The sequence below is a fragment of the Mustelus asterias genome, chromosome 13, assembly GCF_964213995.1.
Source record: "Mustelus asterias chromosome 13, sMusAst1.hap1.1, whole genome shotgun sequence".
Lineage (NCBI taxonomy): Eukaryota > Metazoa > Chordata > Chondrichthyes > Carcharhiniformes > Triakidae > Mustelus > Mustelus asterias.
In genome coordinates, this window is record NC_135813.1 from 31,336,665 (window position 1) to 31,363,767 (window position 27,103).

At 43.7% G+C, this 27,103-nt stretch overlaps 1 protein-coding gene across 10 annotated transcripts in view; it reads right to left on the reverse strand.

Annotated features, from left to right (window-relative positions):
* tncb (tenascin Cb) overlaps window positions 1-27,103 on the reverse strand; it is a 360,962-nt gene that overhangs the window by 101,424 nt on the left and 232,435 nt on the right. For all 10 annotated transcript variants that reach the window (XM_078226647.1, XM_078226655.1, XM_078226653.1 and 7 more), the window contains 3 exons: window positions 6,524-7,097; window positions 4,693-6,195; window positions 288-551 (listed from right to left, as the gene is read on the reverse strand). In XM_078226647.1, the coding sequence (XP_078082773.1) occupies window positions 288-551; window positions 4,693-6,195; window positions 6,524-6,992 (2,236 nt within the window). In that variant the 5' untranslated portion in view covers window positions 6,993-7,097. The remainder of the gene's footprint in view (window positions 1-287; window positions 552-4,692; window positions 6,196-6,523; window positions 7,098-27,103) is intronic.

The window sequence follows — 27,103 nt, forward strand, 5'->3', positions numbered from 1 at the left end:
CATTTCAAAGCACACAAGATGAAAACCAAAAAGGTCAAAGTAAATGTTCTGCTGACGCCACCATAAAAAGTTTATCAGACTGATCACCCTGTGAGTCCTCTGAGATGCATACACCTTGCTACAACACATCAGAATTGCTATTTGATTATCAATGCAAACTTAGAGCTTTTTTTTCCAAAATGATTTGTTACTTCACAAAATAACTCAGGCGGGATTTTCTGGCAAGTTTGTTGTTCACAGGCTCCAATATACAAATGAACATTCTTGCAGAGATTGGCAGTACTCACGTGTTGCTATTCTGGCACTGACAGGGATGCTCTTCTGGTTGTTAAGGATAGCATAAACGTTGATTAAATATTCAACCCCCGGCTCCAGTCCATGGATGGTCGAGGACATTTGGTCTCCAGGTACACTTATTTCCAATTGTATTCCACCAGGGGTAGTCGGGGCATAGGTAATAAGGTATTCATTTACTCGGACTTCATTTTCCCACTCGAGGTCCACAGTTTTAGGATCCACTTCAGTCACCTTAAGGTTCTTGGGAGCTGAAACTACAGGGAGAAACAAATCATGTGGTAAAGTTTTTAACACAGAAAATACTGAAATAAATAAAGGTTAAAACTGCTTACAATTCCGCCTTCAAGCAAAATTTCTAAATTGAGGGTTATAGTCCAAAGATGTGCAAGTTAGGTTGATTGGACATGCTCAATTGCCCCTTAGTGTCAGGGGGACTAGCAAGGTAAATACTGGGGCTTACAGGGATAGGGCCTGGGTGGGATTGTTGTCAGTGCAGGCTTGATGGGCCGAGTGGCCTCCTTCTGCACTGTATGGATTCTATGATTATATGAAAATGGGATTAGAGCACCTTTAGTGGTAGATATTGTTGGTGCTGACTCGAGCCGAAAGGCCTTTTCTGCACTGTATGACTCTATAAGAAATTTGGGCAAAGGCCCAGTGCCCAAAATGGAGTGCAGTACCACACTCTGGGTGGAATTTTCCTGTCCTGCCCACCACGGGAATCGTAGTGAGCGGGGGGGGCAGAACATACAAAGGTCCATTGACCTTGGGCGGGATTTTCCGGTCTTGGGACTAGCGCGGCCGGAAAATCCCACCCTCTGTCAGAGAGTCAGTGCAGTCTTGAGGGGTTGAATGGCATCCTTCTGCACTGTAGAGATTCTGTGATTCCAAATTAAAAGTAAGGTGGATTTCAAATGGGTAAATATGTTACTCAAGTTGTTTTCTCCGTTAAAATGAAATTAGCATCCGTTTTCTGAGGAAAATCCTCTTTGTGAGGAATACACACTCTTCAAACATAACTCAAAATAAATAGTCATTGTGTTAATTATCAGTGAGGCCCATCAGTATTGTCATGAAGTCACAGAGTGACAATACACAGTGGCCCATCTTGGCTGCAGAGGATCATTGGCTGTGCTATCTAATTAGTCTCACACCCCTGCTCTTTCTCCCATGGCCCCGCACATTTTTTCGAGTTCTATTTTGAATGCCACAATTAAACCTGCTTCTCACCATCCTTGCAGGCAGTGCATTCCAGATCGTAGCAAGCTGTTCTTGTGGTCTTGATGCTGATGTATGGCAAGGAGAATGACAAAGTTCATTCCACATTTGATGCCCTTGATTATGGAGAGGCCTCCCCTGTCCCCCACCCTGCAACCCATGTCTCAGAAGATGAGAACTGGTGACTGGAGAAGCTGGTGACATGATCCAGGCAGGTGCGGACATTATAGATTTCAGAAAATCGTCGTTTCAGTTTTGTCTGAGTGTAGAATTGGCTCGAGGGAGAGGAGGGAGCTGGTGATGGGAGAGTTGCAAAGATACAAAAATAGCATGACTACTGATAAGGAAATCAATTTTCCCACGGCAGTGAAAATGCGGAAAAGATGCCAGGCAAATTCTATGTTGATTAATTCTATCTAAGAAGAAATGGAAATCTGGAGAAACTGAAAATGAAAAGAAATTGAAATAAGAGGATGGGATGCATATTCTTGACTGTTGTTTGAGATTGGGAGTGTTTAATTTCCCTCAAGAGGTGAAATGCTTAGGCTTTCACTGAAGGTACAGTAGATCCTACCTGGTCTGTGGGTCTCGTGGCCCAATTCCAAGTTTTAATTCCACGTATTCTGAGGATATTTCAAAATTTATTGATATCATTCCAGAGAATATAACTTATCTTTATATTGCTTTATCAATTCAAAGGAATATCTAGGACTCACCGAATTGTTCTAAAACTAGGCCACAAAGCCTAATTTTCTTGAGCCGGGTGTTTATTTCCTCATTTTGGATGGCATTAGGGGCTGGATTGTCGCCGAGTCGGGAATGACTCAGACACCCTTTAAAAATGGCAGCCAGGATCCAATTCCAGGATTCCCAACCCCATTTCTCGGGTTGTCGATTTTCAGGAGTGGCTTTTAAGGGTGTGGGTTGGTTTGAGTTCTCTGTGATCCCTACCTACCGGCTCCATTGCGGAGGTATGTTCTAGGCCTCCGCCATTTTTATAGAGTTCGGCCAGCATTTCAAAGAGTCATGTTTCATGATGCCTGAGAGGTAAATCCAAAACCTTCTCCTCATGCCCCCTCGCCCTCCCCCACAGCCGAGGTACGCCTCCACCTCCATGGCCCCTCATGTCCCCATGACAAGGTATTTACACCTTCCCAAACTCCTACGGTTCCAAATGTACCCATGCCAAGGTACTCCCCCAAAACCACTCCAATGGCCTCTCATGGCTTGCATGCGTGGAGAAAAAAAAGTGACATGGGGAATATCCCCTTCATAAAGTGTACTTCGCAATGATAGGGGACAGCAGTCATGGGTAAAGAGGAGAAAGGTTAGATAAAGTACAAAAGGGAATAAATAGTTGAAAACCAACTTCTGGACCATGAACTCTGTCCTTCATTTTAATTTTTCTTTCTCCAAGTGCCAGACTGCATCTTTGTTTTTGCTTTCAGGCAGCGCTGCCTTTTCTGCTAGTAACATGTTCTGCTATTTTATCTTCAGATGGTGCTGACCTTTATTCTGCTATGAACATCTACGCTGGACTTTCAACCTTTAATACTGTCATCACCCCTCTTTTTGTCTTGTGTTCCGCAACATATTTGTCATTTAATCTCCTCCACATTCTTCCTATCCCTAACCTTCTATTTTGCTCCATTTGCCCCTTCCCCTAAATCTATCACATTTCTACAAGTCTGCTTGTTCTCCCTGTGTCTGCATGGGTTTCCTCCGGGTGCTCCGGTTTCCTCCCACAGTCCGAAAGACATGCTGGTTAGTTAAGTGCATCGGCCATGCTAACTTCTCCCTCAGTGAACCCGAACAGGCGCCGGAGTGTGGCGACTAGGGGATTTTCACAGTAACTTCATTGCAGTGTTAATGTAAGCCTACTTGTGACCCTAATAAATAAACTTTAAACTTTAAAAAAGCTCTCTCTCGCTCCAAAGAAGAGTCATAATGGACTCAAAACATCGGCCGGAATTTTAACATCCTGCCCGCCACGGGAATTGGAGCGGGCGAGGGGCAGAACATGGAAAGGTGCAATGACCTCAGGTGGGACTTTTCAGTTTCGGGACGAGCGAGGCCAGAAAATACAGCCCAACGACTCTGTTTCTCCCTCATCAGATGCTGCCAAATCCGATGGGTTTTTCTAGCATTTTCTGTTTTTATTCCAGATTTCCAGTATCCGCAATTATACTGCTTTCATTATAATAAATAGTTTTGACTGAGAAGAATGATGTGTCACACCACAGGAATGAAAGAAATGATAATTGTCCAATTCATTTATTTAAAATCATGAACCTCTGGACGTCCCAGACAGGAAGACTGCAGAAAATAAACAGTGCTACTACTTTGTCAGTTGTTGACGCTCTCCGCAAATTAATTGGGAACATCAAAGATTGGTTAAGGTCATGTTTCATTCCATTGGGTATAACTTGTATTTATCAACTGCAGAGTTTCTGGCATGTCTATCAAGCACATGGAAAAATCTCTTGGATTCACATGGAAGCTTTTTGTTTGCAAATTTCAAAACCAGACAGTAACTCTTACCTCAGTGATTTTCACCATCAGATCAATCATTTAAAGATATACCCATTGCTAATCCCCCTGACACGAAAGGGCTATTGAGCAAGGCCAACCCACTGAACCTGCACATCTTTGGAGTGTGGGGAGAAGCCGGAGCACCCGGAGAAAACCCAGGAGAACGTGCAAAATCCACACAGTCACAGCCACCCAAAGCCAGCATTGAACCCGGGTCCCTGGAGTTGTGAGGCAGCCAGCCATGCTAACCACTGTGTCGCCAATACTACACACACTAATACTTCCTACATATTTTATTTTCTGTATTTTAAACACTAAAATATTTACAAACCAGACCCAACAGAATGGAATTGAAATAAATAGAGACATGACCAGTTTATTTTCAGCTTTTAAGATCTACGTTATGAAACCATAACACCTCAGATCATTAGACATGTAAAATATAATTCATATCTCTTTTGTGTTGTAAATAATGGACAGTTAGGCACAGTTGAATGCATTGAGTTACTGCCCAACATTCCTGTTAGTAGATACTGGTATGAATTCCTGCAATGCAATTAAAGTTAATAAAGAAGATAGATTTTGAATGAAATAGATACTTGTCTATGACAAGCCAACTGGAAAGAAATAGTTGGTTTCACTTACCGGCAGAGCAGTCTTCTTTCATGTAGCCTTCATCACAGACGCATCGACCATCAACACAACTCCCACGGTCATTGCAGTTGTTGGGACAGGCCAAGCCTGCACAATCTAGGCCTGAGTAATTTGGATCACAGACACACTGCCCATTGACACACTGGCCACGGTTATTGCAGTTGTTAGGACAGGCTAGTTCACTGCAGTCCTCGCCAGTAAAACCATCATCACAGACGCACTGACCATTGACACAGTGGCCACGGTTGTTACAGTTGTTTGGACAGGCTAGCTGACCACAGTCTTCGCCTGTGAAACTTTCTTCACAGATGCATTGGCCATCGACACATTGCCCACGGTCGTAGCAGTCATTCGGGCAAATCAGCTCACCGCAGTCCTCTCCTGAATAGCTCTCCTCACAGATACACTGACCACTGACGCAGCGACCTCGGTTGTTGCAGTTGTTTGGGCAAGCTAATTCACCACAGTCACCTCCAGTGAAACCATAGTTACAGATGCACCGTCCATTGACACAGCGGCCGACATTGTTGCAATTGTTTGGACAGAGGAGTTCGCTGCAGTCTTCTCCTGTGAAGCCTTCATCACAGACACAGTGTCCATCATCGCAGTGCCCACGATGGTTACAGTTGTTTGGGCAGGTCAATTCACCACAATCTTCTCCAGTGAAGCCCTCATTACAGATGCACTCTCCATCGACACAGTTTCCACGATCGTTGCAGTTGTTCAGGCAATCCCATTCACTACATTCTTCCCCCGTGTAGCCTTCATTGCAGACACACTGCCCATTGACACAGAGGCCATTGTTACTGCAGTTGTTAACACAGACAAGCTCTCCACAATCTTCACCAGTGAAACCTTCATCACAGTAACAGACACCTTCGATACAACGGCCACGGTCATAACAATCGTGAGGGCAAATAATTTCTGAACAGTCCTGATCCGTAAAACCTTCATCACAGATACACTCTCCATCTACACAGCGGCCACGGTTATAGCAGTTGTTAAGACAGGCCAGATCCCTACAATCTTCTCCAGTTAAGCCTTCATCGCAGATACACTGTCCATTGCTACAAATGCCTTGGCCACTGCAGTTGTTGGGACAGAGCTTTGCCCTGCAATCTTCACCTGTGTGACCTTCATCACAGACGCAAACTCCACCAATACAGGTTCCATATTTACCGCAGTCAAACTGACACAGCTCCCGGCTACAGTCGTCTCCTGTGTAACCATCAAAGCAATGACACACCCCATTTATACACTTGCCTTGATCGCTGCAGTCATTAGGGCAGGATAGTTCAATGCTACAGTCTTCACCAATAAAACCTTCTTCACACAAACACTTGCCGTCCACGCAGGTGCCTCTTTCATTGCAGTTTTCTGGGCAGTCAGGTTCTGTGCAATTTGTTCCTTTCCAGCCTGGGTTACATAAACAGCCACAGGTATCTGTACTGTAGTTTCCATGTGCACCGCAGAAAGGTTTCACGTCAATACGACCTGAGCAAAAATGTTTATTAGTGTACAATATGACATTCTTTATATAAAGTAGGCAACTAAGACCGATGGGCTTTAATGATATTAATTTGTTTTAATAATGTCTAGTTTGTTTGGACATCACAATTTTATCTGTTCTAATATGCCAAAAATATTGTAATAATTTACTCTTAACCTGAGATTAAATATATACCAACTACTTGTGGTAACACAAGTGTGTATATATATTAATATATCGAGGTAAATATGGCACAACTTTCTGTTTACATTGGTGACATAGTATATGCACCCACAATTATTTAACTATTTCACATAGTTACTACTTTCATACCTGTTCCTTGCTGTGCACCATTTCCACAGCATGCTCCATTGGCACACTGATCACGCAATAACGAGACATGACCTTCCAAAGTCTCTAACCTGTTGAGCAAGTCACGGATGTCTGGCCCTGCTGCACAGCCGCAGGCTTGACGTGGGATATTGATTCGATGAGTGAAGACAATTTGATTTTCGCCATCGACAGTGTGCTCTATGTGTTGGTCACTGGAGTCAGCTTTGGGTCTTGCAATGCCATCAGGGGACTCCAGGTCCACTGAGCAGAGAGAGCCAAGAGGAACATTGATGTTGTAGACATGGTTGAAGTTGATAGGTTGTGTGCCAACTGGTAAAGTGATATTTTCTTCTTTTGGCTGCACAATGTCTCTCCTCTGCCTAATGACTTTCTTAATGAGTCCCTCATGGGTTTGTTCCACCAAAATAGCTGTCACAAGACAAACTAAAATGTGCCACTTAAGCCCCATTTTGGTGGTTTGTGATCTTCCTATTTAGTGCAGTCAATTTTGTTTACGGATGTAACAAAGAGCAATAAGACGTGAAAACTTTGGTTCCTCCTCGGCTGAATTTATCTGTAAGAAATCAAGGAAAGAAAATGTGAAAGGAACCCGTTTATCATCACTAACCAGCGTGACATTTTGCAATCCTTCACACATTTGGAACAAAAATCAGCGATTCCATTCGCAAACATGTTGTGGCAATCAAATTAAACAGAGATATCAAAAATGCTGCCATCTAACTGTCATCTAAATGCTATCCTTGATGGTGGCACGGTGACAGAGTGATTAGCACTGCTGCCTCACAGCGCCAGGGACCCATGTTCAATTCCAGCCTCGGGTGACTATGTGGACTTTACGCATTCTCCCCATGTCTGCATGGGTTTCCTCTGGGTGCTCCGGTTTCCTCTCACATTCCAAAGATGTGGTTCGTTTGATTGGCCGTGCTAAATTGCCCCTTAGTGTCAGGGGGATCAGCAGGGTAAATGCGTGGAGTTACAGCGATAAGGCCTGCGTGGGATTGTTGTTGGCGCAGGCTTGATGGGCTGAATGGTCTGCATCTGCATTGTAGGGATTCAATGATTCTATTTCTATGATTCTAGTTTAAAGTTGTAATGTTTATTTATTAGTGTCACGAGTAGGCTTACATTAACACTGTAATGAAGTTACTGTGAAAATCCCCGAGTCGTCACACCCCGGCGCCTGTTCAGGTACACTGAGGGAGAATTTAGCATGGCCAATGCACCTAACCAACTCGTCTTTCGGACTGTGGGAGGAAACCGGAGCACCCGGAGGAAACCAACGCAGACACGGGGAGAATGTGCAGACTCCGCACAGACAGCGACCCAAGCTGGGAATCGAACCTGGACCCCTGGCTCTGTGAGGCAGAAGTGTCTAACCACTGTGGGAGGCAGTAGCATAATGGTATTGCAACTGGACCAATAATCCAGAGACCCAGGGTAATGCTGTGATTCTAACGTGATGGTCGATGGCAGGATGATTGATTTAAAATGTTGACCTGTTTTTGCAATGGCTATTCATTAATTACTGATGATTAAATCACTCTAATCTCAGCCTTGTGGTTTTAAAGTCTCAAGTGCGTTGTAAACACTGAAGCCACAGGTGCTATTGAAATGCATTAACATGTCACAGCAAGGCACAGCTTAAGATAAATAATGTGACAACCATTGAGAAATTGCTCTTTCCAGTCAACCCCTGTGTGATGGATGGGTTACAAATTGTGTAACAGTTGACACAGCTTTCAGAGCTTAATTGACTACCACACATTTGTCAGTTCAGATAAATAGTGAAGGCTTATCTGAAACAGTCAGGTGGACATTGAGCAGATAGGAATTTTAAAGTACAGAGGGTGGGTTTTTCTCTTCAACACTCTGACAGTGGATCTTCAATGGCTCAGCACTGACTCTGACCCTTACCCTGGCCAGTTTCTCTGGACGGGGAAAAGGAAACCGGTGCAACACTTGTCACAGTCTTGTGCAGCTCTGAAAAATGGCTTTCTTTTCTCTTTCAACCATCTTTGCAAATCGGTCATTAACATAACAATAACGGATAATCATTATTTACACGAAAGAGTTTCTACATTTTCCACATGACAGGAGCATCAATGTATCACAGTGACATGTACAAATTTTATGTGGTGCCTGTTCTGCAAATGCAGTGTAACCAGGAACAAAGGAAATCCCTGCAGTGTAAAAGGAGGCCATTTGGTCCATCGCGCCTGCACCAACTCTCCGAAAGAGCACCTTAACAAGATCCTCCACCCTCCCCCAGCCGGATCCCATTATTGTCACACATTTACCATGGCTGATCTACCTAATTTACACATCTTGGGACACATCAAGGGGCAATTTAGCATGACCAACCCAGCTAACCCGCGCATCTTTTGACTGTGGGAGGAAACCGGAGGAAACCCATGCAGACACGGGGAGAAAGTGCAAACTCCACACAAACGATCAGCCAAGGCTGGAATCGAACGGTCCCTGGCGCTGTGAGGTAGCAGTGCTAACCACTGTGCTGCCGTGCCAAACTGAGTGCAGCTTGGATTAAGGTGAGCGCGTGCACCAACTTGAGGACAGTCTCACATCATTGCGGCTTCACATCGGCTGAGGTATACCTTTGACCATAATATTACTGGGAACCATTACGGCTTCTACTCTTAAAGCTGAAACTGTTAGCTGCCAGAGAGCAATCCTATTAGCTCTTCACTAACAGTTACGGGGGCATTAAGAATTGATGGGAAGCTATTTCCATTTCACGCTGATGGAAGTATGAGTTTAGAGTTAGGGTTTCACCTCCTTGTGGTGTGATGCTCCCAAGAAGTGATCGTCTCACACCTCTTGGGTTTCACACTGCACACCAGCCAAACGCTGAGCAAATCTCTTGGACAGCTGAATGTTTTGCAATCACGAAAGGGAGATTTTGCTGATTCTGATCTTTAATCAATGAGATCTGAGGTTTTTTTTAAATGCGAAAAGAGCTAATAACTACATACATTAGTCATCAGGAAAATAGAGAGTTCCCTCCTGAACAGACAAGTTAGGGATGAATTTTTATCTTATTCTTGGAGACTGGTTAGGAGGTAGGACAGGGAATAAAAGTGGAAAAGAGTGTGTCATGGCATCTATCCGATGTGTCCCCTCCTCCAAGCAATCTTGCCTGAGGCAGGGTGGGTGCGGGAGAGGCTAACAGTCTGTCAACGTTGGGTAGCCAATTAGGACCATATTTGGTCGAAGAAGCAAGTGAGGTGTCAACACCTGTAGGGGTCTTCCCAGCTGCAGGGTCAGGCTGAGGTCAGAGCTGATCATGCCGTAAAGTAGGTAGCAAAATAATCAAATTGTTACATTCGAAAATGCATTAGGATGTTCATCGAGACATTTTAAAATATATTGACCTGAAGCTTTGTTGTAAATCTACTGATTTTTCCTGGCACAATTAGTTCTATATTGGTGTAAGTGGCAGATAACGTCATCGAATTGTAGGCACATATTGTGTACAGTTCAACCCACGTTTTTTGTGATCTTATACACTAGTGTTGCCTTGAGGCATGTCTCAACCACTGAGTTTCCAGTAATGGGGTTTATTTACAGCTGGCCTTCAAGAAGTCTCCAAAAGTTAAGCATGATTTTTTTTCAAGGACACTAATAGGTCTATTTTTAAAAGTTTTGAATTACTTTTCTAATTTACTAAAGAACAACATGTTCTCCCCATGGCTGCGTGGGTTTCCTCCAGTTTTATCCCACAGTCCAAAGATGTGCAGGTTCATAGATCATAGAAACCCTACAGTGCAGAAGGAGGCCATTCGGCCCATCGAGTCTGCACCGACCACAATCCCACCCAGGCCCTACCCCCACATATTTACCCGCTAAGCCCTCTAACCTACGCATCTCAGGATTCTAAGGGGCAATTTTTAACCTGGCCAATCAACCTAACCCGCACATCTTTGGACTGTGGGAGGAAACCCACAGTTAGGCGGACTGGCCATGGTAAATTGCCCCTTAGGGTCCCAAGATGTGTAGGTTAGATGGATTAACTATGGTAACTGTGCGGGCTTATGGGGATAGGACGGGGGAGCAGACCTGGGTAAGGTACCCTGTCAAAGCTTCGGTGGAGACTCGATGGACCGAATGGCCTCCTTCTGCACTGTAGGGATTCTATAATTTGGAATTTAGAAGGCTGAGGGGGGATCTTATAGAGACCTATAAGATAATGAAGGGGCTGGATAGGGTAGAGATGGAGAGATTCTTTCCACTGAGAAAGGAAACTAGAACTAGAGGGCACAGCCTCAAAATAAAGGGGGGTCAGTTTAGGACAGAGTTGAGGAGGAACTTCTTCTCTCAGAGGGTGTTGAATCTCTGGAATTCTCTGCCCACTGAGGTGGTGGAGGCTACCTCATTGAATATGTTTAAATCACGGATAGATGGATTCCTGATCGGTAAGGGAATTAGGGGTTTATAGGGATCAGGCGGGGAAGTGAAACTGATCCACTTCAGATCAGCCATGATCTCATTGAATGGCGGGGCAGGCTCGTGGGGCTAGATGGCCTACTCCTGCTCCTATTTCTTATGTTCTTATGCTCTTATAATTCTATGATTCTAACTGATATTGTCGCCAAATCTTGTTTTAAATTCTGAAAGGTCGGTTAGATCTTCACAGGTCCTGGATTGATTCCATGATTTAAAATGCTAATGCTGCTGTGATAAATCAATTTTCAGCTGCATTCATTAAATTTTATCCAGCTATCACTCCTAAATTAAAAAAAACATGTGTTTAAATCACGGTCCAATTGTACTGGACCATGACAGATTTTGTTTCTGGCAAAACGCAAATGGTTCGGAGTAGAATCACGGTTCACGCTTTACAAAACTAGCACGGTTTTGGGTGCAAGTCACACTGGAATTGCCAGTTCCCTCAGAGTGGAAACTTAACCCCTTTATGGCCAATTTATTGCTCTGTTTCACTGCCATGGCCACTTTAAACTGACGGTTGATGTCCCTGGACTGCAAGGCATCTTGTAAGTTGCGAGTTCATTAAGTAGATGCAAACCCTTTTTATCCTAACTGTCTAGTTAGAATCATAGAATCCTACAGTGCAGAAGGAGGCCATTTGGCCCATCGTGTCTGCACCAACCGCAAACCCACCCAGCCCCATCCCCACAACGCCATGCATTTACCCTAGCCAGTCCCCCTGACACTAAGGGGCAATTTAGGCATGGCCAATCTACCTAATCTTTGGACTGTGGGAGGAAACCGGAGCACCCGGAGGAAACCCACGCAGACATGGTGAGAATGTGCAAACTCCACACAGACAGTGACCGCAGCCGGGAATTGAACCTGGGTCCCTTGCATTGTGAGGCAGCAGTGCTAACCACTGTGCCACCGTGCCGCCCACTATTTTTTCTAATTAGCTCCACAGCCAGTTCCATTAACATAAAAATCGTGGGGAAGGTGACAATGGGAACCTTCCAATTCATATACTTAGCAGAGGCTTAGTCCAACAACTGACTGAAACTGTGAGCAACAATGGTCTCTGCCACTTGGAAAGTGACAAAGAAAACAATTTAACGGGAAAATCCTAACTGCGAATTAGATTGCCTCAAAAGAATGAGAAAAGTCAAGTTGAACAATTTGATTTTAAAATTGTTTGAACTTGGTTCCAAATTGCAGCGTGTTTCATTTTCGCACGGTATAATTATCAGTGTACAGCAAATGAGTCTGGGAATGTTCACTGTCTGCAAACTTGGCAGCAGGTGGCTGAGGTGTACGTGTGCAATGGACAAAAGAATTTTAATTCAAAACAAAGTAGTTTCCCAATATTACCCAATGTCAAGTCTAGGTGACGCAAGAGTGATAGAATATCCATCCCTCAACCCACAAAGCTAACTGCATGCACTGAAAAAATGTTTGAATTTTAACAAATAATAGCAGTAATGTTTTGCACAGTACAAAGGTGTGCAGGTGAGGTGGATTGGCCATGCTAAATTTGCTCTTAGGTGTCCCAAGATATTTAGGTTAGGAGGATTCGCAGGGGAAATAAATCTGGGTAAGAGTCGGTGCAGACTTGATGGGCTGAAAGGCCTACTTCTGTACTGTAGGGATTCTACGATTTGACTTGAACTGCCATGGCCCATTGCCAATTCTAAGCTGAAGCGTCTGTACAGGAAGGAAATGGGAGGGCTTCCCCCAATTTTGTTCTCCTCAGCAACAGTGACAGGGAACGATGCAAATTCAGACCCAAACTCTACTTCACAAGTGAAATAGCCAATGCCTACCCGGCCGCAGGGGCCAGACAATGGATATTTAAAACAATCCAAACGCACAGACCATCCCTAAGCTTTTGACGGCAGCATGTGGGAGAGATGGCCATATAGCTCAACGTAGGGGAAAGTCAGTCATGTTGTTAAAAGTTAACAAATTTGTTGGTTTACATGTTTGAAAATCATATTGTTTACTTTCCGAATTCCTGAGAGGAATGAAGATAGCAGTCCACTTATGGCAGCTTCGTTCTCCTGTTCAAAAACAAAATCAGGCGACAAAATATCTTCTGTGCGTAGAAGGCTTCATTCAGTCAGTTCGTCTTTACTAAGCTGTGTGATTTTGATGGTCAAGTGAAGAAAAATATCTTTATCATTTATAATTGTGACAGCATGGAACTCACTGTTTTGCTTTATGATAAATGAGACATTTATACCAACATGTAAAACACTACAAATGACATTAAAATATAGATTATTGTTGTGTATTTAGGTGTAAAATGTGCTTGCAATCTACTTGTACGTTTTAGTGCCTGGCTTCTCAGGCTGCACAAGACGACAGAGGAGGTTAAAAGTTTTTCCTTTCAGCATGCTCAGGAAAGCGGACAACATAATGTCTTCACTTATTTTGTTCGCCAGCACAAAAGTCAAAATACACAGTAAAAGAGCTCCATCGCTCCATATTTTTATCCAATGATGCCGAAACCCCCTGCCATTTTTATTCGCATAGGTTTCCCATATGCACATTTTGGAACCATGTTTCCAGCAGCAACCTTAGTTTTCTTATCCATACAACTACTAATTTGAGCTAGAATCTGTTTTTAGAGAATATTTTACTCATGTCCTCACTAGCCCATTAGTTCTCCGTGTAGACAGCAATGTGGTACGCCATGTGAAATATTTCCTTTTTTCTAGTAACTTTTCTTCTTTAGAGCGGTTTAGTAAGCACATTATCCTTATCGCCAGTGTTGTGTACTTGGGGACATGACACTCGAGCACTTTGGTAAACTTGAACAGAACTTTACTCATGTTGCGTACACTCTCATGTCTGTTGCTTCTCTCTGTTTCCTGCTCTACATCTTATGTCAGCTGCGTGCACGCGTGAACGGGGTAAACCCTCACTAGAATACATCCTTGCGTGCATCACTGCAGCCGGGCCCTACAATGAGCCAAAAGACAAATACATAACAATTATGACTTTAACTATATCCCAAACTCATAACACACCTCAAAGAGTTTCATTAAACCACTACCTACCCTTTTCCCATTATACTACAGTTGTTGCAGATACATTCTTTTGCACCTACTTTATGTTTTTATCCTCCGCCCCACCCAATTATTTAATAATCATTAACCCATGAACCAAATTTATGAATTTTCAATGGGTTAAAATAAGAAGCACAAGGGCAACCTGGGGCAAAGTCAGACTTAGCAACTCCTCTTCCGTTGTCTCAGTCTTGTTTCATTCGTAGCATTTTGCCATCTAGTTCAGAGCTTTGTGGATTCAAGTCTCGATCATATCATCCAGCTGGATACTACAGTTCAGCACTTAAATGCTGCATTGTCGGAAGTTCCATCTTTCAAATGAAACATTAAACTGTCCTTTCCAGTGGATATTAATGATCCCATGATTCTACTTCAAAAAGCAGGTGAGCTCTTCCTGACATCCTGGCCAATATTTATCCTTCAATATCTCATTGCCATTTGCAGGACCTTGTTGTACGAAGCGTTTCCCATGTTACAACAATGGTTAATGCTTCAAAGGTATTCTATCAGCTGTGAAGCACTTTTGAGAGTTCCTGAGGCTGTGAAAGGCACTATAATAATGGAAGACCTTTCTTTTCTTCCTGCGGAGTAATGTCTCAATCTCACTTGTCGCCACGTCCAGATAATATTCTTCAAATTGCAAATTACCATGGTCAGGTTAAGGACAGGACGTGCAGACCAGATTGTGAGTGGAGTCAATCAAATCCCTCATGACATTTTCCTGAATACAAACTTCTATTTTCTTTCAAGCCATTTGGAAATTTTGAAAATACACCGAGTCCCTCATGTTGATTTGACAGTTAGAACCATAGAATTCCTACAGTGCAGAAAGAGGCCATTTGGCCCATCGAGCCTGCACTGACAACAATCCCACCCAGGCCCTATCCCCATAAGCCCATGTATTTACCCTGCTAATTCCCCTGACACTAAGGGGCAAATTAGCATGGCCAATCCACCTAACGCCCACATCTTTGGACTGTGGGAGAAAACCGGAGCACCCGGAGGAAACCCATGCAGACACAGAGAGAATGTGAAACTCCACACAGACAGTGACCCAAGCGGGAATCGAACCCGGGTCCCTGGCGCTGTGAGGCAGCAGTGCTAACCACTGTGCTGCCTAAATACAAGATGAATAGTAGTCAGGCACAAGACGCTAGATCACAAGGTTATCTCCATGAGTACATGTATTAAAGTTACAATAAAGGGCAAACATCGCTATCACAATTTGTTAAAAATTGATCTTACAAGAGACTCACTATTGACACACTATACACATACTGCATCAGTCATAAAATGTAGGAAACAGTGAATATTTTTATTAATTGCATGACGATTCAATATTGATGTATAAATCTATTTATCTGTAGAGTGGACATTAATTACCATTGATAGATCTTCGGTTGTAAAATAGCGCAAGTACAAAATACACATTCTAGAAACAAAAGTGGTAGATTGGAATTTCATCATGCTCACAGAGGATTAATCTAAACTAACTCAAATACACATGAAGCTTAAAGCACCTCATATATTCAATACTCAAGCTAATTCTGAATACTGAATGAATTTATGCTGTAGTCAAGGTTCGCTTTCAGCCTCAGATCTCAGCTTTTGGCAAAGCTCGATGCAGCCCTACATCTACAGTACTGATTAAATGCCAAACCTCAAAAGGTGCTGATAACAGCACTGAGATAGACTGTTGCGGAATTGGCAAATTAATCTGCTGCAGCTGGGCAAAATTGAGTGACAAGGTGGTCAAAGAGAACTTCCACTAAATAATTAACGCTGGCCTTTTGATACAAAGAAAGCACCCTTTTGAATCATAATGAGAAAGCAGTGCACAATTTTAATAAATCAACTTGCCACGCATGATGGTGTTTGATGATCTTTAATAAGGACCTTCGTACAGGTCTTATTATACAGGAAACGTAAACCTTTTTTTTTGCATTTAACAGTGCTGGAGAGCAGAATTGAGTAATAATAACTCGCTTTGGACAATATAACATGTTTGACATGAAAAAAAAATTGCCGATTCTTATCTTCTCGATTGCCAGGTAATGGGCAAAATAGGTCTGAATCCTTTCAAATCAACCGTGCATCAGCCATCTTAGTGTAATTAGGGAGCAGAAGAGTAAAGCAATTACTAGTATTTACTGTGATATAGTTAGAAAGTGAAAGCCTAAAATTACGGTGCCAGCTTTAGCCCTTATTATTTTCTATCCATGACAATACTGACAACCATTTCAAACACATCAACAATTGCCTTTGTTGTGTTGCATTTCGGTAGATCAAATGTGAAATTCGCAAAATATGTAACATATTAAGGAATCTTTGAGTAAAAAGATTTAGCCCATGGATTCATATCACAATTGTGTTAATTCTGACACTTGTCCTTATTTATTGTGAAGGCTTTTGACCAAGTATATCGGTCAGAACTCTACCACGTTGCCCTCCACAAAATCGGCGTGGGCAAGGGTCCAACAACAGAAATCTCCATTGACCTCGGGTGGGAATTTCCAGTTTTGTCCGAGCAAGGCCATAAAATCCAGCTCATCCTTTGTCAATTGACTAATTCCTAAGCCCCACCTCTGTAGCATTGTGATTCTTATAACCCCACCTATATTTTGGCATTTAATCAGTACTGTAGATGTAGGGCTGCATCGAGCTTTGCCAAAAGCTGAGATCTGAGGCTGAAAGCGAACCTTGACTACAGCATAAATTCATTCAGTATTCAGAATTAGCTTGAGTATTGAATATATGAGGTGCTTTAAGCTTCATGTGTATTTGAGTTAGTTTAGATTAATCCTCTGTGAGCATGATGAAATTCCAATCTACCACTTTTGTTTCTAGAATGTGTATTTTGTACTTGCGCTATTTTACAACCGAAGATCTATCAATGGTAATTAATGTCCACTCTACAGATAAATAGATTTATACATCAATATTGAATCGTCATGCAATTAATAAAAATATTCACTGTTTCCTACATTTTATGACTGATGCAGTATGTGTATAGTGTGTCAATAGTGAGTCTCTTGTAAGATCAATGTGTCTTGTGTCTGATGCCCCTCATTCTCCATCCACTGTCTTCCACTGGCTAAATTATAATTTTAAAACAATTTCTCATACACCATCTGCACTTGGGAGAGTTGCACCAACGCTGATGGGCTAAAGTCCTGGAAGTGCAGAACAACCATCATCACAGACACTGGAATAAATCAAGGAGATGGTGACCCATCGCCCCCCTCAGGAAACTAGGTTTGGACAATACATGCAGCCCTGCAAGTGTCATTCAGTTTGAGAGCACAGAATGAATTACATTGCACAGTATTGATTATGTCGGTATGATGAATGCATCACTGCCCAATAAATACATTGGGCTTATATTATATTTCTATTATTTGTGACATCAGTGTACCTTTAAGAATTTTTTTTTGAATCATGTTCTCTGCAGCAGTTGTAAGCAAACCTTTTGAGTTCTTTTTTTCTCATTGTTGCCAGGCCGTCTACTAGAAGTCCTTTTATTGCTACTTCAATGGCTTAAATGGGGATTTGTTTACTTTTACTCTGGGATCTTTTATGACCTTACATTATGAGGGAGGAAGGTTGATTGACAAGTCAAAGTCAGGTGGTTCCTCCCTAGGAAAAAATCTAAGGAATAATTTTTCAGTTTTAGTTTAGAAGGGGGTGGACATTAAGCTGAAAGGAAGTGTTTCTCTCTCTCTGGTTTTGGAAATTCTGCTGTTAGCTGGAAGCAAGGTTCCTAATCTTCCTGGAGTAAAACATCTGCTGTTGGTGGTTGGCTTGATGACAGGCTTTCTCCCTGGTGTTTTGGGAAGCTGTTCTGACTCCAAGCTTGTCTGTGTGTGCCTCAAGAGAACTGCAGCAGTCAACCAAAGGTCTAAATTCCAGTATCATGTGTGCATTTGTCTTTGCTGTGTTAAACCTGTGGGAAAGGTTTTGTTTATGGGACTTGTTTCATTGGAATGGCGTTTAGCTGTTAAGGTTTATACAATGTCATGATTGTTTTTTTATCCTGCTTGTAATTGGTAAAAGTTATCACTAATTTTCTTTCTACACACATTACCTGCATTCTTAAATAAACTTTGTTTGATAAAAGCTCCCTAGTGGGTCATTTGAATCATACCTGAAGTGAAACATCTCATGTTACTCTAGCCAAATTTAAAGTGCAAAACTTATGATCCAGGCGGGCTTCATAAAACACTTTGGAGTTTCTGACCTGAATCATAACATATTGCATTTATTTTCTGATACAATACATTCCTTATTCACAATCTTTTGTTTTCTGATATATACCATTTCTCATTCTCAATCTTTTATATGTTAATTTATAGCTACTGTGTGTTATATTATTGAAAGGGTGAAAACAGATACTGAATATGTTCTGTGCTAATAAGACATACCAGGTTGAAAATTCATTTTTAGCATGCAGTTTTGTTTGCAATGCTGGTTACCCCAATTTGAACCTGCTTGGGGTTATTAAAACAGACACCTACAGGTTTAGTACTCAAAGGCTGATTAGACACAATTTTCACAGAGCAGCATATGTAGGCTCCATCTACCGACTGCTACTAAAGGTATGGTGTGTGCTGACTGATACACAGTGGTACAGTTTAGGGTGGCTCAGGGTTAGAAGATGCATGACAATAAAGGTCCTAGTGGGGGAGGTTCCGAGGGGAGCGATGATGTCCTGTAACCATAGAAAGAATGACCTCAGCCTCCTGCACCTCTCATTTGTAGCAGCTACTCTGCCTGGGGCGGCACGGTGGCACACTGGTTAGCGCCGCTGCCTCACAGTGCCAGGGATCCCAGTTCGATTTCCGGCTTGGGTCACTGTCTGTGTGGGATTTGCATGTTCTCCCCGTGTCTGCGTGGGTTTCCTCTGGGTGCTCCAGTTTCCTCCCACAGTCTGAAAGACGTGCTAATTAGGTGCATTGACCGGAACAGGCGCCGCGATGTGGCGACTAGGGGCATTTCACAATAACTTCATTGCAGTGTTAACGTAAGCCTTACTTGTGACTAATAAATAAACTACTTTATCCCCCGCACCCCCTGCAGATCAAGGGGAGCCCTTAGCAAAAGGACCAAGGACTTCTTAGCTCCTGGCAACTCCTATAAGGTGTCCAGTAATAGAATGGCACAGCGTTTACCCTTTTTAGGTCAAGTCTTCAGAGAATTTCCAGAATAAATGTTGATAAGAGTGCAGTCTTGATCAACTGTCCCAGAAAATTTCCCAATGCACTTCAAAAGTCTGCTTCAAATCTCCAGCAGCAACTGAACAGTAAAAGGCGATTTACCTCAACGGACCTGTCAAAACCCTCTGCAACTATCAGTTTGCTCCCAACCAGATGGCTGCTGTTAGGAGAAAGTGTCAGATTAGGTACTAGCCACCAAAGTGTCGTGCAGCCTCATTAATGATCGCTAGCAGCCTTTTTAAGTGATAACCAGCTGCTTAAAAGCCGTCTGAGCGGCCTTGTTGAGGGCAAGCTTCAACTCCATACACTAAACACAGGCTAAATCAATGTTTCAGCCTAAGGCTATGGTCACCTCGGAGGCCTTTTGAGGGCCCTGCGTATCTGGGGAACGTCTGCCATCTACCCCACAGCTGAGAATATGTGGGAAAAGTTCCCCATCTATCTAGCCCACATTTTAATTGAATCGGACGTGCAAGTTACAAGGTACAACCTTTAACAATTTATCGGTTTCCAACTGCTGACCTGAGGCTAAAGGGACTTCCTCCATTTTGGTTTTCTTAGCAATTTGCCAGACCTCACACCCTGAACTCCGACAGCGAAAGCATGCAATTACTTGAGGAAAGCTTTGTGGTTGCTGCCAATGCTGGGCTTGCAGCCAGGCATTGGGCCGCACTAAAATATGGCGATGGAGAAGTCTGCCAATTTTTACTTTATTAATGACCAGGCATCTTGCCTTTATGGTGTTCACTTTCATTTGTTGTTCAATCATTGAAGAGACCCATGGGTTTCATGAATTGAAATTGCACCTTAATCTCAATAGCACCTAGCTCATCAGCAGGATTTTATGACATTCCTTTGTCTGGCATTTTAAAAAAGGCATCAAATTGCTAAAATAACACAGGGTTTGTGTCTTCGGTGAAGGAGCAGACAAAAGAATTTGATCTGATTTGATTTATTATTGATTTGATTTATTATGGTCAAATATATTAGCATACAGTGAAAAGTCTTGTTTCTTGTGTGCTATCCAGGCAAAGCATACCACTCATAGAGAAGGAAACAAGAGAGTGCAGAATGTAGTGTTACAGTTATAGCCAGGGTGTAGAGAAAGATCAACTTAATGCAAGGTAGGTCCATTCAAAGGTCTGATGGCAGCAGGGAAGAAACTGTTCTTGAGTCGGTTGGTACGTGACCTCAGACTTTTGTAACTTTTTCCTGATGGAAGAAGGTGGAAGGGAGAATGTCTGGGGTGCGTGGCGTCCTTAATTATGCTGGCTGCTTTTCCGAGGCAGTGGGAAGTGTAGACAGAGTCAATGGATGGGAGGCTGGGTCTTTTAATGACTTCATACGGCAATGAAATAAAATGATCCAAGGGACCGGTAACTAAATTTGCTAATGATACCAAGAAAGATAGAAAAGTACGTTGTCAGGAGGAGGTAGATAGTTTTTTTTATTAGTGGGACATGGGCATCACTGGCTGAGCCAGCATTCATTGCCCATCCCTAGTTGCCCTTGAACTGAGTGGCTTCCTAGGCCATTTCAGAGGGCAGTTGAGAGTCAACCACATTGCTGTGGCTCTGGAGAACCATGTAGGCCAGACCAGGTAAGGACGGCAGATTTCCTTCCCCACGGGACATTAGCAAACCTGATGGGTTTTTCCAACAATCGATTCATTGTCATCAGTAGATTCTTCATTCCAGGTATCTTTTATTGAATTCACATTCCACCAACTGCTGTGGCAGGAGTCGAACCCGGTTCCCCAGAACCTTAGCTGAGTTTCTGGATTAATAGTCTAGCGATAATACCACTAGGCCATTGCCTAGCAGATAGGAAAGGGGAGTGAGACTGCAACCAGATGAGCCATGATCTTATTGAATGGCAGAGCAGGCTTGAAGGGTCAAGTGGCCTGCTCTTGCTTTTAAATCCTATGTTGTTCCCATTATTGCATTAAAGCAAAATTACGGGTGTCGCAATGTTAACTTGGGTAATGAAGGGTGGTTTGAAGTTTGCCACCTGGTCAGTAGCCTGCCAGTGCAGATCACCTGCCCTTTGTAGAAATCATCTGATTATCATTCACTTTATTGCAATGGAACAGAAACTGGGCAGAATCCAGTGCTGGCATGTCATATTTGCTGCCACCTTACCACCACACAACGTGGTTCAAAATGAAGCCCAATGCTTCAAATCCACTCCACTTCTAAACTAAATCTGAGCAAATTAGAGATTACATTGTAACTTATTTTTGAAGTCATGAGCCATTCTCATTAATTTGTTTATTGAACAAATTTTCCGGTCACCGAAAAAAGCTGCAAAGCAGAAATGGTCAAAGTCAAGCAGCAAAGTTCACTAAAGGCAAATCAATGTAGACAAAATCCACAAAATAAAACTGAACGGCATCATGCTTCAGAAAAGCGGACGCACTTTATTTAGAAGACTACTCGAGCTTTGTTCTCAGGGCTCATGATGCCACCTCATGTTCTCAGCCTTGACAAAAATTCTGTGATTCTTAGTTAAAACTAACAACTTATCTGTGATATATATTGGGTGGCACAGTGGTTAGCATTGCTGCTTCACAGCATCTGGGACCCGGGTTCAATTCTGGCCTCGGGTCACTGTCTGTGTGGAGTTTGCACATTCTCCGGGTGCTCTGGTTTCCTCCCACAGTCTAAAGATGTGCGAGTTTGGTTGATTGGCCGTGCTAAATTACCCCTAGCGTCAGGGGGATTAGCAGGGTAAATATGTGGGGTGACGGCAATAGGGCCTGGGTTGGGTTGTGGTTGGTGCAGACTCGATGGGCTGAAAGGCCTCCTTCTGCACTGTGGTAATTCTATAATTCTATATTGCCCACAGTTCATTCACGAATGTCATAATCTTTCTGTTGAAGCTTATGACAGAATTGGGCAGAAGGCTTTAGAAACTGGCTTCAGAGAACCAACTAATGCTCCAAGCCTGTGATGGTTAATGGCAAAATTTAACATTGCGACTTAAGTGTTGACGCAACTGAAATTGGTGACAAAAGAAAATGAAGACAGGAATGGCACACCCCGATTTATAAATGAATAGAATTGTAAATGTCAAATACCATCCGTCTTTAACGGGTGTGAGATCTATTGAGGAAGACTAAACTAGGACATTTGGTTGCTGTTTAGCATTACATTTCTTCTGCGTATAAGTTCGGCCATCTGTTGTCTTAACAGGATGCATTAATTATCTATGGTCCTGTGAAATCAGCAGTTTCTCATTTTGCTCTACCTTACTTTGGAAAATAGTCATTAATCGTCAAAGGAATGTTCACTTCTAGGGAGGACATTTATTTTTGTCTTCTACAGAGCCACAGTTAGCATATCAGCATCTGATTTATTACAGAAAAGGATTCTTGCCTGAGGTGAGAAATGGAAGGCAGCGGGATCTCTGTATTGGTCAAGGTGACCACAGTAGTCAAGGTTATTTGTCTCAATCCATCACTAATTAGTGAACTATTAGGTTGCTAGCAGGCTACTTACTTTGTGTGCACATTCCAGCAGGGAATATCACAGAATCACAGAATACCAGTGCAGACGAGGCCATTCGGCCCAACAAGTCCGCACTGACGTATGAAAGGCCCTGACTTGCCCACCTAATCCCACTTGCCAGTACTTGGTCCATAGCCTTGAATGTTATGGCGTGCCAAGTGCTCATCCAGGTACTTTTTAAAGGATGTGAGATAACCCGCCTCCAACACCCTCCCAGGCAGCGCATTCCTGACCATCACCACCTTCTGGGGAAAAAAGCTTTTCCTCAAATCCCCCCTAAACCTCCCACCTTGATCGGCATTCTATCAATTCCCATAGATCGAACTTCAATCTGATGAACTAAAGTTGGTTTGAACCCAAAAGCAGGAAAATGTCATATTTAAACTCGAGAATTGGAAGAAAAACTGCCTTTGTATCCCACTTGTTTTATAAAGATAGACAATGAATTACTGAGAGGGTTGTAGAATTGTAAAATCCCTACAGTGCAGAAGAGGACATTCGGTTCATTGAGTCTACACTGACTGACAGGGTATCTTACCCAGGTCCTCTCCCCCACCCTATCCCTGTAATCCCACATATTTCCCATCGCTAACCCCTCTAACCTACATATATTGGGACACTAAGGGGCAATTTAGCATGGCCAGTCCACCTAAGCTGCACATCTTTGGAGTGTGGGAGGAAAACGGAGTACCCGGAGGAAACCCTCGCAGACACGGAGAGAATGTGCAAACTCCACGCAGTCAGGCTGGAATTGAACCCGGGTCACTGGAGCTGAGAGGCAGCAATACTAACCACTGTGCCGCTCAAATGGTATCAAACTTCACACTTGTTTGGTTTCAGGACTTGTTTTCAGGGATCAAAGTAGATAAGACAGGGCCAGTGTCCTACAAGGCGAAGGTCCAGGACAAGGTCATGAAAAAACACCTAGACCTCATTAGAAGCAGGGAGTTTGCCTTAGAACAGGCTTTGCTTCCAGCTGTAGAGATGACAGCCACCAGTACAGGATAACAACTCAAGGGTAACCCGGAGCCCAGAGCAGGATAACAGCTCGAGGCTAACTTGGACCCCATTGTTCCAGATGATGAAGAAACAGACTGCAACGTGGAAGCTGCGAGGAAGCAGGCGCCCCGAGTGAAACAAACCCTGAAGCAGAACCCACGTTAGTGACACTTCGGCATTCCCTCCAAAAAATGAAAGTCCCCAATTAGATTAACGCCTCCAGATCTGCCGCCACCTCTGGATGTCTTTTAACCGGTTGGCAAGCGGTGAAAAGAATTCCTTCCCAGCAGGGGTGCTGGGGAAGTTGTGGGCCTAGGAGTGGGGGAGGGATGCTATAGTGGCCATGAAGGACACAGGGCGTCATTAATAGATCTTCCTGTGGCCTTCATGGGATACGGGTTTCCCTATTGAGCGAGCGGGGGTCACCCAATGAGGGACGCATGGCGGGAGTTTAAAGCCCACACTCACAGCCTGGGCCGTGGGTTGTGTCGTTCCAGGTCTTCATTTGTCGTGAGCCACGGAAGTGGCCTTTCCTTTGTTTCAATAAAGCAGTGTTGTACTGGAGGACTGACCTTGGCGAGGTCACTACAGCCACCTGACAATGGGGTGGGGGTGGGGGAAGAATAATCACACAGACCTCCGTGAAGAATTGGACTCTTTGAATCCCTTCCTGGAAAATACCACTGGCTACACCTGACAGATGAACCATGAACTGGACATGTGGTCGGATGTTATGCAGGTGGCTGCAGGAAGAGGGGTGAATTAAAGAGGCCAAAGTACTTAAAGCTAACAGTAAGGTCCAGAACAATGCATCCTCTGAGCAGGGCTCTTACTGCGTGGCTGTCTCTATATACTGTGACTGCTGACTGTAATTTTTACATTGGGAACCAGATGTTGCTAGGCTCATCAAATGCTTCTGAGCAAGCTGTAAGTATAAATTACCCAGCAGAAACACTTAACCATAAAGTCTCAGGCACCGAATTCGCTGTACCATATGGTCTCCCTCCTCTTTTTTGGGCTAAATAACTATTTCATTGTCTACACTAAATAGAATTGTTTGTCTCGTATGTTTTTTTCCTCTATTTTCACTTGTTCGTTCCTTTTATTATGTTTTCCTCGGGGCGCAGAGCAACTTCTGGTCATGAAAACAGGCAGCCGATTCATCCCTGCGCTTGACTAACTGCAATTCTGTGGCTGGTTAATTGCTAGGAGATGGGTAGCTCGAAAAGATCTCAGTCCGACATTTCCCTTCTCGATATTGCAGAGATGTGATCTCAAAGTTCAAGCAGGAGTTCCCTATTACATTAGATTGTACGTTTCTCAGTGCAGCGCACTGTTCCCCGCACTGTTCCAATTGTTCCCACCAATTTAAAGAGAAGGAAATGAGAAAAGGGTCAGAGCTGATGTGGGACAATTTGTCAATCTTTAATCCACATTCGCTAAGTTTCTTAAAATTCATTCATGGGACATGGGCGTCATTGGCTGGGCCAGCATTTGTTGCCTATCCCTAGTTGCTCGAGAGCAATTGAGAGTCAACCACATTGCTGTGGCTCTGGAGTTACATGTAGGGGTCAGACCGGGTAAGGACGGCAGATTTCCTTCCCTAAAGGACATTAGTGAACCAGATGGATTTTTCCGAGAATCGACAATGGTTTCATGGTCATCAGTAGATTCTTAATTCCAGATATTTTTTATGGAATTCAAATTCCTCCAGCTGCGGGATTCAAACCCGGGTCGCCAGAACATTAGCTGAGTTTCTGGATTAATAGTCTAGTGATAATATCACTAGGCCATCACCTCCCCCAAGTTAAGCTAAGCTAAATTATTTCATGTAATTTGCTTCCATTTCCATTACGATATTGATGAAGGCTCTCACTTGGATTGTTAGTTGATTTCTGTTTTGCAGGGACAATTAGGTATGTGAAAGGTGTACGGTCATGATTCTGAGCTGCTTTGCCCCCTGTCTCCTCCTGGAGGTAGAAGGTCCAGGACAAGATCTGAGTCCCGAACCCACGCTTGGGGAAAGCAGTCACTCTTTTGGGATTGTTTCTCCAAGGCGCCAGCTTCCCTGCCCAATTAAGGGTGTTGAACAGAGTCTCAAAGCTGCGAGGCCAACCTGAGGTCTTCCGGCTCGCGAGAAGGCAGGCAGCAGTGGAGGGTAACTTAGTGAGCGGGTGCTTCAACACGAAGCCACCCTCTCACCCACTTTTGTAAATTTTAAACAAGAGAAAAACTGATACAGCAGCCAGCCACCACTGTGACAGGATGAGGGGGTAGGGGGGATGGAGTTCCCCTGCAGGGTGGCCTGTGGTTGTAACCCCACCCAAGCAGGCCGGGAAGCCCTGCAGGTGTGCCTGGTTGTGCTGGTATTCCCAGACTGTTAGTGGGTATTCACCTCCAGGCTATTAAACTGTCCCATTGCCCTGGCCCACTGAAAATTCCCATTCAGCCTCCTTCGAGTGCACTCAACAAGGTTCTTCACAAATCGAATTGGCTCTCCACCTCGTGGGGGAGGGTCACCCTGTTGGCCCTCAACCCACTTTGGCAAAGATGGCCACTGCCAGGAACAGGATGGGAAATGAGCACGTTGGCTAGCTCCGACGTTTTTGGGCTGCACCCTGTTCCCTCCCCAGTTTGGGCCTCCAGATTCAGCCCACTCTCCCCAGGTTTTGCCCCCTGCCACTGTATGGCCATGTCGGGAACTCAAGGGTAGAACTGTAGACCTGCGGTGCTCCTTTCCATGACACTGTACATCAGTTCTTTGATGCATAGTGCAAATTCTTCATGTTTATGTTCAATTTAAAAATATTTTGGCCTTCCAGGTACAGTAAGCTGATATTTAAAGCTGAACATGGGGAGAGCCTATTCACCAATCCATAATTCCAGCACTGGGGCCTTGCCTGCCCAGCGGTCCCTGTCAAAGTTGCAGGCGCCCTTCCCATGACTTGTTACTTTTAGTGGAAAGCAGATCAGGAGGAGCCTTTGGGTGCCAATGATATCAAGATGCATACTCTCGGCAGGCCAGGTTCCCATTCAAAAACAAGCAGAATTGTATCCAAAGGCATCAGATCAGAACCAACGAAATGGGAAAGAGGAATCTTTTTCTTTATTAATTCATGGGCGGCGCTGGCTGGCCAGCATTTATTGCCCATCCCTAGTTGCCTTTAAGAAGGTGGTGGCGAGTTGCCTTCTTGAATGGTTGCAGTCCATGTGCTGTGGGTTGACCCACGATGCCGTTAGGTTGGGAATTCCAGGATTTTGACCCAGTGACTGCGAAGGAACGGTGATATATTTCCAAGTCAGGATGGTGAGTGCTTGGAGGGA